Source organism: Puntigrus tetrazona, chromosome 1 (genome assembly GCF_018831695.1).
Source record: "Puntigrus tetrazona isolate hp1 chromosome 1, ASM1883169v1, whole genome shotgun sequence".
Taxonomy (NCBI): Eukaryota; Metazoa; Chordata; class Actinopteri; order Cypriniformes; family Cyprinidae; genus Puntigrus; species Puntigrus tetrazona.
In genome coordinates this window covers 31,699,658-31,714,671 of record NC_056699.1, presented here as the reverse complement: position 1 = coordinate 31,714,671, position 15,014 = coordinate 31,699,658, and the positions used below count along the sequence as shown (strand labels likewise).

Below are 15,014 nucleotides of genomic sequence, written 5' to 3'. Positions count from 1 at the left end.
AGTTCATTTTACAAATGGCGACGCTTTATTGCCAAGTGGCCAATGAAAGCAAGCATTTCTGAGCGTTTTATAATATTTTGAGACATTAGCATAACGTAGGCTAATTGATTATTTAACGTCAATCTGATGGTAGCATGAAGACGGACAGAATTTATTAATGTTTAATGTGCGATTTACACCGCTTTGCCAACATAACGTTTCACAAAAGTGACCAATACAACAAATTAAACTAGTACTCAGGTGCGTATTTAGCTACTAAACGCTTTTTATAGCACACAATTTGCTAATGTTTTGATATAATACCTGTTGGGACATATCCGCCAAACTCAGGCGACAAAGTAATAGCACGTGCAAGTTCAGTTCAAAGAGAATCGCTCTTGTGAGTCGGATCTTTTGAAAGAATCGGTTGAAGAGATTCGTAAATGAAGCGTTCTCGAATCGGCCGGTTTTCAATAAAACGCGTTTTCAGACTCACTTCTTTCAAGCACGTCCGATTGGTGTTTGTAAATAACCTAAAAAGCTTTAATGAAAGTTATTGAAACAATAAATAGTTTATGGTACGAACGTTTTATCAAAGCGTTAGTTTTAATAAACTGCATTGCAGCGCAAAGACATTTCATTAAGTAGTGTAAATGTAAACAATATAAATAATTGTAATATAGTATCCTAATGAATAAATGTAAATATAGTTTTTTTTTGTTGCACTTAAATTAGCTGCATTTAGATTTTATTTTATATTATTTATAATAACAAAAATGTCATGAACAGCATGTGCGTAAAAGATTCACTGAATCTGTTTTAATGTGGCACTTTGAAACGGTTAGAGTCAGATTTCCGAGTTGTTTCCTCCCTTCAGAGTCGTTTAGATGTAGGGTGAGAGTTTCAGTGGCTCCCCCTGTTAGTGGAGATTTGCATTTAAGAAACGAGAGGACAATTTAATTGGTCAGTGTTTGTTATCTCCAATAAAAGATAACGCTTTATATTTAGAATGTAGTACAAAACAATTCTAGAGAATTCTGAAGAAGAGTGCCAAAAAGTACCACGTGTCTACCATTTTATTTCAGTATTACGGTACATATCAAAATCACCATACGATTACTGTCCACAATCACTGGCAGGACATTTTGTAAGGATATAGGCCTAAGACTAAGACTAAGGCAATCATGGCAAACAATACAATGATAATAGTAATGAAATAGTGACTGTAATACTTTTCTGTTCACTCTATCGTGAAATATTATTAAGATTAATCACATTTAAAATGACAAACAATAATTATATATATATATATATATATATATATATATATATATATATATATATATATATATATATATATATATGCTATATGCTTAAAAATTTCAAACAGGCATATGCAAGCACGGTCTGTAAAGTTCAAAAGTGTAAAATGCGCAAATAGTATAGTAAAACTTCCTCAATACTTACTCAAGTTGTGTATATTCTGAACATTCCCACATATAGACACTAACTGACAATCTTTGGATAAGAAATCACCTTTAATCACCTTCTGATATTTTGAATCTAAAGAGCAATTGCATAAAATCTGAAGGATTTTGAATAGGTTAATATATAAGGCAGACTACGACTGATCCATAATGAAGCACCTTGGAGTTTTTGTGTGGTAGATGATCCCCTTTAAACTAACCAGAGAGCAGCTTAACTGATTCTCTAATCAACCACTGTATGCCTAATACATTGTTCACATATAACTGAATATTTGTTTTGGTTAAACTGGTCTGGGATGAGGAGAAAAGGACACTGTCTACCAATTAGTGCAACTGTATTAATAAACAAAATCAATGCCGTCTTGTTCATTAGGCTTGGCGCAGTATTTGCGGTCAAACACTAGACGTGAGCCTCCCATTGGGGTGAGGCCGCTCTGAGACGCCACTTTGTTGGTTCCCATCTGCAGAGACACGGTCGTAGTGTCCACCGGGTCTAGATTCACGTTTTTTTCGGTCACCTGTCTCGCCGTGCCAAGAGCAAACATTCCAGCCTACAGCAGGGCAGAAACAAAATTAATATATTAAACGTATTAAAATTGGAACAGTTTGGGCATTTTTAAAGCACTTTTTAACCTGAACTGCCCAGTGCTTTCTTTTCAGTTTTTCCGGTAGCATTGAGGTAAGTGTTTTACTGGCATCGATAATCAAGCCACACATGCATCTATTTTGCTATTATGAGTGTTGACATATAAATAATAATCTTCAGCATCCGAGGGGGACATTAACAGAGTGCTAGTCTCATAATTACTGTGATTTTGCCGTTAATGCAGCATGCGGCCTCACCATGCTGGCACATTTGTTGGTGCCCATTTGGAGGTTTATAGTGGATCGATCCGCTGGTTTCTCCATGCCTATGTTGGGATCATAGAGATGGCGTCTGGTTCCATAGGAGGTCATGCCCTTTTGGCTGGCAAATTTGTTGGAGCCCATCTGGGAATTCACATGAAAGATATGTTATGTACTGTTTTTTATCAAAAGTAACAGTGAACACATTTGTAATGGTACAAAAAATAATAATATTAAATGTTTCTTGAACAGCAAATCAGAAAATATTTATAAAAATATGTTATAATGAAGACTAAGGCTGAAAATTCAACTTAAATTATATTTTATGGCATATTTACATGAAAACAACCGTGATATTTTCAACCGTGATAACATTTCACAATATTAATGTTTTTGCTATTTTCGAAAACACACACAAAAAAGCGAATCTTTTAAACAGTAGTATTTTTAACTATCAAACTGTAGCTACATTCAAATCAGATGCAAGTGTAATTCAAAGCAGTTCATTTTCATACTCTTGGTATTTCTTTAGACTCATTTCCATTTCAGTATAAATGCATGTCATGTTTTTTCTGTTTTCTTGTTGGCATTTCTCATCTAACGTCAAGCGTTTGTCATGTCACCTGCTGGCTGATGATCCCATCCCCCGCTTTCATCTTGTCAGGATTGAATTTCCTTTGTTTTTTTGCTGCATACTTCACACCGATGTCACTTTTTGTGTAGAAGCCTTTAGTCTTGGCCTGGTTGGAGAGAGAACACGAAAAAAGACATAACATAGAAAAGCACGACATATTGTTGTATGCTGCATTCACAGGTTGTTCAAGCTGCGTATTAAAGAGTTTTTATCAAGTTTTCTCACCACTCCGGCCAATGTGACGAGGGTACACTGGACCTGGGTGTGGTTCATGTCTTCGAAAAGGTCGTTGGCCTCAAAGATGTCGTGTGGTTTCAGGCCGTATTCACCGATGGCTCGAATAAAGTGAGTGATGTTCTCTAACTAGGAGAGGTTGAATGATAGATACATTCCTTATATTTCTCCAAAATGTGGCTTGTGTCATATATACCACCATGCCATGTTCATTGGAGGTCAACGCCACAGCTGAAGTACTTTAAACAAACTGGGGTTGATGAGGTAAAACAGTCCATTCATTAGAAGAGTTTGACTCTTGTGCTGCATTCCTTGTTCATCCAAAGCGTTTTTAATAGCATATTTGTTTTATCTTCTGTAACTATTTGCGCTTTAAATCAATAGCCACTTTGACAGTGCCAAAGAAAAGCATGTCTAGCGCTAATGCCGCTTAGAGCTCATTTCTGTACACATTCTCTGCATTGCTCAGTGCATACAGTGGCATCTGGTATATGCACTAATGACATTATGTTCGTGGCAAACATCAGTCGCATTCTTAAAATGGCAAAAATGTGGCTCATAGTTTTTATCTCAAAATGTAACGGCGACATCCAAGTTCTCACAAATTTGACAAGTCGTGCCTCAAAACTACCTTGTGCCAGTTCAGGGTTGAGTGATTGACCTTGGGAATGGATCCTGGTTGCAGTTTGTTGATTAGCCTAGCGAACAAGAGAAATTACACCAAGCTCAAAAATGTACTTTGTGTGATTTATTCTTTGGTTTTAACCCTTGATCACTTTTCACTATTGGCTTATTTCTACTTTTTACTTATTTGGCTTATTCACTTTTGATTATTGCAATTATTTTGTGCTTTTTTGCGTGTGATAATTGTCACTAAATGATCTGTAATGGGTTGTTTGGTCGCGTAACGTGTCCTTTGTGTAAAGTAATGTATTTTAATGTCTGAATGGTTATTAGCTGTCTTTCACTGGTGAAACTCACTCGCACAGGATCACGCCGTCCTTTAGTCCCTCCATGAAGTTGTCAGGAACCGCTCGACCTGTGACCTCATGGATCCACATCCTCAGGGCCTCCTCCGTCTGAGGGTCATACTTCTGTGCCAGCTGAACATTATAACATTATATATGCAAGCTGTTTGCTCTAGTCAAAGTAAATTCAAGCATGAACAGGATGGATATGAACAATTGGATATGAACAAGCTTCCGGCTTTGTTTGTCCACTGAGAACATAGTTACGTTTCTCGAAGCGCTGATGCAGTAACCCACAATTCTGGACATAAAAGAGTTTCAGATCTACATTAAATTAGATTAAGTTACGTTACACACTAATTTGGTGGTTAAATAGATATCATCATTAAAGTCTCATTATACCACTGATTGTTCACAGCATGATGCTAAAATACTTTTATGAAAGAGCTATAATAGCAAAAATAAGAGTTAATTTATTTTAGACAAATGTTTTGAAAATGTATGCAGCTCATACCACAATGGAAGGGATTTTCCATTTACCTCAAAGTTTTTAAGTTCATGTTTTCTTTCTGAATGCACTGTAATATTTGTACTGGAAAAGTGACAATCATTTTCTAATAAGGAAACGCAATGTTGGAATAACACTGTGGCATACAATTGCCACAGGGCAAAACTGTTGAAAAACAACATCTTTTTTTTCGTATGCAGTCAGGTTTATTGCATTTGCATTATAAAGTGCGCATACCTTATTCCTGACATCAGCGGAGAGTCCAAATGTGGGTCCTTTGCTGAACTGGGTGCTCATGGTCTCTCGAGTCGAGTCCTGTAGATGCTCCCGTATGTATCTGCTCTCTGAGCTGCAGCCCAGGAGTTCTGCTTGGATCTCTCTCCATCTTTTAAGCGCCGTCTGTCCGAGTGTTATACTGTACAAGTCTGCCGCTCATTGGACGAGGCATCTTGACCATCTGACCAATCGTGAGCATGAATGTACTGCTGGCACGCATGGGTCAAGCGAGCTCTAAAAGAATAACAAACAAAACGAAAATTCCAAACGGCATACGTTTTCATCTCTGCATTTGCTTTAATTCAAAAGAGCAAAGGTAATAATAGTAAATTATTACTAGTGTTATAGTAAAGGTAATAATAAATTAAGTAGGGAGCTGGGAGGAGATGGCGGATGGAGTGAGAAAGAGAGACAGACGGAATTTGAAGGCTTTATTTGGTCATGATGGTCCTACAGCTGTCATGTGTTTGTAGACATATTTATAACAGAAAGAATCCAAAGTGAATTCTGAAATAAGTTCATCACATTACTGAGTTTCTGTATCTGTATATGGAAAAGGAGGAGAATGAAAAAGACTAGGCCTATATATACTACTGTATGTATTTCTTGCGTACATTCCTTTCCTTGCATGCTCTTCTCATACATTTGCCAATAAAGGAAGTGTAGGAAACAACAGATGGATGGATTGATGGATGACAAATAGTGGTGGATGGATGGATGGATGGATGGATGGATGGATGCATGAATGGATGGATGGTAAACAGTGATAAATGGATGGATGGTTGACAAATAGTGATAATGGATGGATGGATAGGTGGATGGATGGCAAATAGTGATGATGGATGGATGGATGCATGAATGGATGGATGGCAAACAGTGATGGATGGATGGATGGATGGATGGTTGATAAATAGTGATGATGGATGGATGGATGAATGGATGGCAAATAGTGATGGATGGATGGATAGATGGATGGATGCATGAATGGATGGATGACAAACAGTGATAAATGGGTAGATGGATGGATGGATGGATAGATGGATGGTTGACAAATAGCGATGATGGATGGATAGATGGATGGATGCATGAATGGATGGATGGTGAACAGTGATGAATGGATGGATGGATGGATGATAAATAGTGATGATGGATGGATAGATGGATGGATGCATGAATGGATGGATGGTGAACAGTGATGGATGGATGGATAGATGGATGGATGCATGAACGGATGGATGCAAATAGCGATGGATGGATGATAGATGACAAACAGTGATGATGGGTGGATGGATGATAGATGGATGGATGGATGGATAGATGGCAAACAGTCATGATGGATGGATGGATAGATAGATGGATGGATGCATGGATGGATGAATGGCAAATAGCGATGGATGGGTAAATGGATAGATAAGTTGATGGATGTATTTATAGACAGATGACAAATAGCCATGGATGGATGCATAGATGGATAGACGGACAGATGAAAGGATGGATGGATTAAAAGTCTTGTAAGGAATGCACTTCAGTTAATTTCAGGTTTGGCAAGACACATTTAAAACTGTTTTAGAGAATGAGCCAAGGATAGAGTGCTCATAAAACAAATTAGTGCTGCATTTTAATGATTACAATCCAAAGAACACTAAAGGAATAGTGCACCCGAAACACTTTCAATGATTGACTGGAGTGGTGTGGGTTACTTACGGATTATTGTGATGCTTTCATCAGCTGTTTGGACTCTCGTTCTGACGGCACCCATTCACTGCAGAACATCCACAAGTGATGAAATTACTAATCCTCAAATTATTTAAATCTCTACATTTCTGTAAATTTAACCCTCCTGACTTCTATAAGTTGAACATGTTACCATTTATCCCTGTAACAATTATAGTTTTCCACCAGATGGCAGCATGACCAACCTTTGCCACGAGACTCAAAGACGTTGACAACCTACATGTTTTCAGAGGAAATATTTAGAAGATCACATCAAACAATCTCTTTTATAACATCATGGCTGCTGTATCATCAACTCTTCATTTTGTTTCCCCACACAACATTATTTTAAATTAAAATTACAATTATACAAGATCATCAACAAGAGGTGCCATCACAACCATCAGCATGGATACTACACTCATTATGTATTGTATGTCTTCTAAACTTACTATTTGTCCACAAACTGACACAGCTGATACATTTAATTCTCCAATAACTGAACTAAATTATACATGCTGCGTCATTAAGGTCAGATAACGACAATATCGCATACTACCATTGGCGTAATGCATAGTTGCATAAAATTCCATTTTATTTTTGCATTAAGCAATAGGCAAGCATTCTTTTTTAAAATATGTAAAAAATGTGTTTTTAAAATTAATTTTTCTCTTCACACCCATTTATATTTTTTTATATGCACTAAAAATCATAGCCCCTGAACTTTAGGTCAGATCTGTGCCATGCATACATCACAGTTATTTAGCATGAACGCTATTTTCCAGATCCGCCAAGTAAGCGATGCATCATTTGCTCTGGATGAGTCGAAGAGTTCTCACTGCTGGGGTTCACCTGAGGACAAACAAAGCGCATCCAGTACAGCTCATTTCTTTAGATTTGGATACTTTTGGATTTCGTACCTATATACTATCCCGTAACACATGGCTGTAATCAGCAGAAGACAGTGATGAATAATGGTGTAATATTGTGTAATCCTACTGTTAAACAGGTTTGGACCAATGACAGAATGTTGCCCGGCAGCTCCATCAATCCCGACCTGATGTTAATCTTTACCAGGTACTTATTCAGACACGAAAAAATGGTTTAAGTCTGAAGCTTTAATTTACTCATCCGAAAGCAATTTTTAATGCAGACAAAGCTAACGGCACGAGGCATCAGGAATCTAAAGTCAACTGTATTGTGATCCAGATATTCTGCACAATTTGGGCTACACAACCTTGACTGCCATGTGGGAAACGAGACATAGTTTCCAGCCCAGATTAATGTTCCTCTGCCATGATTCTTCTTGACAGAGGCCAAGGGTCACAGTCCTCTTAGACTGTGAACAGAATAGCAAAGAAACAGGTCTGGATTTACTCAGCGTCTTGATTTGAACGACTGTTCAGGACGGTCCAAACGTTGGGGTCGGCATCTTTTTTTTAATGTATGAAATGTAACTTACATGTATGCGATGTGAGTCTCTTATGCTCACCATCAGCTGATGATACTGGGAAATGTTATTGCAATTCAAAATAGGCGTTTTCCATTCAAATACATTTTCAAATTGAATTAATGTTTCCAACATTCTTCAGAAATCATCATCCATTCTCGATCAGCTGTTTTTACTGAAGTTTTGCAACATTGTAAATAACTTTACGGCCACTTCTGATCAATTCACGTCTATAAATAAAAGTATTATTATTTTATGATCTTGCTGACCTCAAAGCTCACCATTGATATCATTTTCGAAATGAAAAATTCTCAGTTCATTTTAATGTCCCACAAAAATTCCTTCTATTCAATGCCATGTCATGTCAAGTATCTAGATGTCTGTGTAAAAAAAATTGTAATTCAAAGAAAACCTTTTTCCCTTTAGAAATGATATGGTGTAAGTAATCAGTGTAACACATTGCATTTCTTATTTGATATGCCCTCCATGTGATTTATTGACAGCTTGAGCAAAGATAATCATGTTCTCCAGAAGTTCACCAGAGGATCCCGAGCTTCAGTAGAAGCAAGAACATCTGTCCGTCTGTACAAGAAAAGCACACGACAAGTGTCAGTGCTTATAAATACTCCAGAAAGTATTTTTTTTGTCTTGTTTTGTACGGTTTGAAATCCTTTGAAAACTGGATTCAATAAAAAAAAAAAAACTAAGCCTTTCGACATGATTTCAGACTGCTGGACCCCACTGCGTGTGTGTTGTCATCATCTTAGCATACACTCCTTCAGGGAACCTCATCCAGAATGAATTACGGTTTACATTTGGCAATCATTACATTCCAAGTACAGTGAGCTGTGTCATAATGTGGGACATGTGACCCTGTTCAATACTTTATTGTCCGCGCAATTCAACGAATGTCTTTCCTTTCAGCATGTTTTCAATTATTCTGTCTCATGGAGGCATTTCGTGAAAAGTATTAAAAAAAATACAGTTGTACCGTTTTCAAATTGACGATTCCGGTAACAATAAGGGCACTGTATTCATCTGAAAATGTTCAAGGAGCCAAAAGCTGAATTCATACCAACTGGCCTCAAAGAAACGAAAGACCGTAAACGGGCCAGATGTGCTTACTACTGCTAAATAAATCAGTGTCATAAGATCCCACTCCAATCACTGTTAAGTATAAAAGATCTGAATGTTGTCAGTGAGTTTGAAATACAAGGACTATACCTTCACTATAACAAAAAGAAGCCCAGAGGGAACATTCTTAGAACGTTCTAGCAATGTTTTCTCAACGTTAAAAAACAACGTTCATCTTAAGTTTTCAAATGATTAATCATGTCCAAAATGTGTGTGTGTGTGTGTACTGTATATTATATAGACCTATATAAACATATTTAATCTATAAACATATATTTTTCTTAAATATGCATGTTTGTGCATTTATATATACATAATAAATATACAGAGCACACAATTTTTTTTTTTATTTTGCACACGATTAATCATTTGACAGCATTATTTTTAATACATTCATCAAACTTTTTATGAATGCGTTAATTAACGCTTCAGCTGGACATTTGTCTAAAATTTTTTATTCAGAGAGTCTTCCCATGCAAAATGCTAAAATGGTGAATTAATAATAATAATAATAATAATAATAATATATATATTAAATTAAATTGTATATATATATATATATATATATATATATATATATATATATATATATATATATATATATATATATATATATATATAAACAAAACAAAAAAAACCAAGCACATACAAAAATAAAGATTTAACTTAATGGGAACATTATCAAAATGTTCTTAGAACATATTTGGTTGGAGTGAAAGCATGTGAAAGCATATTTTATGTTGCTATCACACAGGATTTGAGTCTTATCTGATAGTTCCATTTTCATTTAAACACACCCCCATCCCTCCAGACCTCACATAAAACCATCAATATATTATTACCTGTTCTAGCAGCTCCGTATTGATCTGATGCCTCCATCTCCTCTCATCTATTGCCAGAGCTATGCATCTATTCTGTCCAGCCGTGGTGAAGACGACACTAAAACCCTGACAGTACAATTTCATTGATTTCTGTACTGGGATCCTCTGCTGCGTGTGATTGTTTGAGTGTGAGTGTGTTCTGGATATTAAGAGCCGTTAGACGCCGCAGAATATATCGCATCATAACAGTTTATCTTCATGTATATGTATCGAGGTACTTGGATTCAGATTTAATGCGACAGATCTGATAGATGAACGTTGCATTTGTCACGCTGGTAATAAGAAGTGCGTGTGTGATGAATAGGCCTAAAGTCCTGATTCGGATTTTAAAAGGAGGTATTTGATTATTTGTGGCATAGATTTATTATGGAACATCTGTTATGTACATATATTCCTGGGAGTTTTGTTTACATCTATCAAACCATCTGTAGGGCAGGTAACAGTACGTTTCTTACAAGTCATAATGCTTTTCTTTTTTCCTTCTGATTCTTGGCTTCATGGTGAATTTAATGCAGAGTAGGTCATACTAGCAGTCAGAGCATGTTATCTGAATGTGATTATATACAAAAATTAAAACTGGCTCACTTTGAAACTAAGCCTCCCATTCATTTAAAATGGCAAATAAAAGGTGAAGCTGTATTTCAGCATTTTGAATATCTTTTGCATATTGACATAAAAACTTTGTTAAAGATATTTTTATAATCTGTATTCAAATGTGGCTATAGCGTCGCCTACTGGTCAACCCATATATGTGTGTATATATATATATATATATATATATATATATATATATATATATATATATATATATATATATATATATATATATATATATATATATATATATTAATATTATTTTTTTTTTTTAATGAAATTTATTTTTACTAAAGCCACTGACATGTTACGAAGTATTACTTTAGTATTATTATTAATTATGGCTTGATTTTTTGATTTTTATAGTTCCATTTTTTTATTTTAGTTTCATTCTTTTTGTAATTTTGTTATGTGCTTTTCACGTTTACTATTTTTGGTTAAACAAACTCTTTTATTTATTTTTTACTTCAGCCGAGCTTGAGCTCGTTTACGTTTTTAAGCATTAATTTTTACACTTTATTTTATTACAACTTCATTTCAGTTAGCAAAAACAACAGTTTTTTTTTGCATTTATGACGTTGTATTCAGTCCTTTAAAGTTTGATAAACTTAAACTTAATATAACTTAAACTTAATATAAACTTTTAGAAAAAAAACGATACATACGTGTACCATATTTACCCCCAAATGGCACATATTAGTACTTTATAGATACATATTAGCAGTTTATGTATAATCTTTATTTCTGAAAGCTTTATTTGATCATTGTTCACTGTAAATAACTAGATCTTCTGTAAAATGCACTTTTAAAACCACATAACACAGAGACATAAGATGCATTTTAAACGTGAGTCCTTTACACACCCTGGGGAGGAGGTCCAAAAGTGGCTATCCTGTTACCTTTTCTTGATCAGAGCAAAGCAGGTGGGTTTAAATGTGAGACCGGGGCAGCAGCACACACAGAAATCACATTCACGAGGCTGAAAACCAACCATGCAACACCTGGCAGGGCCGGAGCCGAGAATTCACAGCACCGTCTATTTACCGCCGAGGAGGGATGTCAAATGCTAATCAGGCTTTGTTTGAAGCGCTCGAGTTTCTGAGCGTGCATTTAAAGCAACACTCCATTGTGCTTCAAGCCCAAACTCGCCGGTATCTATGACTTCCTCTCCTTCTGCATAGCCATTATCTGCTCTGTGGTGTTTATGAGCACTGAACGCGTTACATTTCTGACTCATTTGACTCACAATGAATGCACATGTTTAAGAAACACCACTTTTTTACCGGTGATGTCTCAGCCTTCTGCCAACATTTTGTTTCCTAGCGGCCCAATATAAACACAGGAGCGTCGTTGGCCAATGATCTGATTGTATTTTGTTTTGCTTCCTGGTTTTGACTCTGGGCGGTGCTTTTGTGACTACTATGACTTAAGTGTGTGATGGGAAACAGCTTCAACATCTGAAAGCGGGCGTCGCAATGGAAACAGAGGATGGAAAAGTCTAACTTTGGCTCTTCTCATGTCCTTCATGTCATTTGACTGTGGTGATGAATATGACGCATGAGACATTACTGGACTGTATACAGGTACATTCATGCATAAGCCGTCTGACTCACTCCTTCTCTTATTCATAGAGAAATGATGATCTAGGCCTAGTTAATGCTATCTGTATGCACCCAGGCTCTGAGAGCAACGTCATTTCAGTTCTCTGCATGTAAATTGCTTTACATGTGGAAGAATTGACAATAAAACTGACTTTGACTTGGCTTGTTTACAAAAATCAGATTTTAATTTCGTATTTCCTCATTGCTACAATTCGACTGTTTAGGGTTGGAGAGATTTTTTTTTCTGCTCATTTTTGTTTAACTCGAAAATCCAGTAAAAACCCAGTAATATTCTGAAATAATTTTACAGTTTAATACGGATTTTTTCTATTTGCAAATATCGTAAACCGTAATTTATTACTGTGACTGAAAGCTGAATTGTCGGCATCCAGGTGTAGCTTGTGTAAGGTGAGGGGTGTTAAGAGGGGTTAACGGGCAGAATGATAAGATACAGCTGGCCAGCGAGACGTACCGCTGTTTAATTCAGGAGAACACACACAGACTGTCCAAAGTACAGCGGCCTGAGCGTCTTTAGGGAGCTGAACTACTCACTCATGACCGAAAAAACCTCCGGAGCCCACATTGTCCCCGCCTGCTCTCTTTTTAATGAATCCAAGTAGTCTGCCTGCCTGTCTCCCGTTATCAGCCGTGCCACGGCTTTCAGGCCAAAAAAAAGCTTTTGATATGAGGTCAGAGGTCACGGAGAGCACACAGAAGCTTCTCCACCCTCGGTTTTGGGTCACTTCACATCAACAGCGCATTTGCAACAGAATCAGAGGACAGCGCGTCTGCTTGGAGTCTCTATTGGCGCCCACTTGCACGGGTTCAGTTTAATCACTTTTCCGTCATAGTTCAGTCGGTAATGGAAAGTCATTAGTTGTCTCATGTGGCCAGATTTTTTAACTATTTGTAAAAGGTCTTGTCGACTTTGCGGCCGATTCCAGCCTGAATATGCAACATAGGCATCTGGGTAATAATAAGTCTTTTAGATAATGCATTCTAAAAGACATAAAGCAAAATATTGGACGTCAGTAGGGTTTTGGGTTTTTTTTTAAAAGCAAGACTTTTATCCAGAAGTGACAGTAGATACATTATATACATCTCTTTTGAACTTTGTATTCGTTAAAGTGACCAGAAAAATCAGTTTCCGTAAAAATATCACGCAGCACAACTGTTTTCGGCATTTATATAATAAGCAGCAAATCTTCATATCAAAATGATTTCTGAGGGATCGCTGAGTCGTGATGCTAAAATAGCTTTGCATCAGAGGAATATATTGCATTTTAAAATATGTTCAAGATGAAAAAGCAATTTTAATAATAATTATATGTAACATTATATATTACTATTATTATTTTGAATGAAATAAATGCACCCCATTGAGCATTTTGTAAGAGACTTAAGAGAATCTTACAGAGGCTAAACTTTAAATGGTTGTGTATATTCTGTTAGTCATGTAGGATCTCACACAAGCAACAGGCATCAAGGAGCCAAAGAAGCACCACCCGTACGTTTGACTGGTGCACCCTTTCATTACCAAACCTAGCAAACATTCACAAACAAGTGTCATGCTAAAAGAGAAGTAATATAATGCGTAATAAAAAAAAGCCCTTTTCTATCCTGGAAAATGATGCTGCGTTCTTTTTGTGATTATGTTTTCGTTTAATTATAGAGCTTTTTTACTATAGGAAGGAAGTGGTCGGTGGTTTTTTTTATTTGTTTGATGTTTGTTTAAATGTGGGATCCGACAAATGGCTCTAATATGAAGGGATGACACGCGAAAAAAAAACCTTTCCGGCCCATCAAAAGTTCCAAATTCTATTCCAGAACTCGAGGGGGTTCTGGCGATTTGATCTCAATGTAGCAGACAGCTTTATTGGGTGTGGGAAAGGAAAGGCCAACCTTCCCACTTACAGGACAGATCTTGGAAACACACTGTGCTTTTGTCAGAAACAGTTACTTCAGATCTGTTACGGTGCCAGATTCACCAGCAGTAAATGGGTCATTTAGTTATGAGAGGTATCGTAGGTATTGTTTTTGAAATACAGCTTGAAGCCAACACGAAGCAAACTTGAAATCATTTGATTTTAATGCATGACCTGATCTTTATCTGGCCACATTATTTCAAATCTAAAAATTGTTTGTTGATGATATTTTAGCAAAAGGTTTTCAGTCATTTTAAAATATACAAGATATAATAAATCCCTCGATCTATATTTTCTTGTACTTGACATTTAAGACTACATTGACTTTAATGAGTGAATCTCAACAACTACAGACAATTACATATTAATATAAGGGTTATTAATATTAACAAAGTAAAAATATGAAAGATTTTGTCTTAAAACTAAATAAAAACTAAACTAACATAAAATATTGATTCAATAAAATACCAATATTTAATTAATTAAATATTGCAAGTTTATTTTTGTTAGTTGCTGTGTTATCATTTCTCATTTTTGTTCAGTTTAATTTGAAGTACTGAAATAATGTAATAAAATATATTAAAGCGAAAACAGAACATGCTAAAATTTAATTAATAATAAGAAAACTATAGCATATACAATTCTGAAATGACACGATTACAGAAATCGCATTTAAAGTTAGTACTTAAACTTTTTCTAGATATTGCTAGTTAATGCAGCGCCAGCAATGAAGTCGATGTAATGCTGAGCTATCATGTTGATAGGCAGTTTTCATAAAGCCTGA

General features: G+C 36.0%; 2 protein-coding genes across 2 annotated transcripts in view; both read right to left on the bottom strand.

The window, feature by feature from the left end:
- The window catches only part of pld6 (phospholipase D family, member 6), a 3,641-nt gene extending 3,261 nt beyond the window's left edge, over nucleotides 1–380 (bottom strand). The window contains exon 1 of the mRNA XM_043246697.1: nucleotides 304–380. Coding sequence (XP_043102632.1) covers nucleotides 304–315 — 12 coding nt within the window. The 5' untranslated portion in view covers nucleotides 316–380. The remainder of the gene's footprint in view (nucleotides 1–303) is intronic.
- Nucleotides 381–1,804: 1,424 nt separating this feature from the next.
- On the bottom strand, nucleotides 1,805–4,953 carry cnn1a (calponin 1, basic, smooth muscle, a). The gene is made up of 7 exons (XM_043245911.1): nucleotides 4,894–4,953; nucleotides 4,162–4,283; nucleotides 3,812–3,878; nucleotides 3,172–3,309; nucleotides 2,936–3,052; nucleotides 2,310–2,456; nucleotides 1,805–2,017 (listed from the first exon to the last, which is right to left on the bottom strand). Exons 1-7 carry the CDS (start codon nucleotides 4,951–4,953, stop codon nucleotides 1,805–1,807), a joined length of 864 nt encoding a protein of 287 aa, XP_043101846.1.
- Between the last annotated feature and the right edge of the window lie 10,061 nt (nucleotides 4,954–15,014).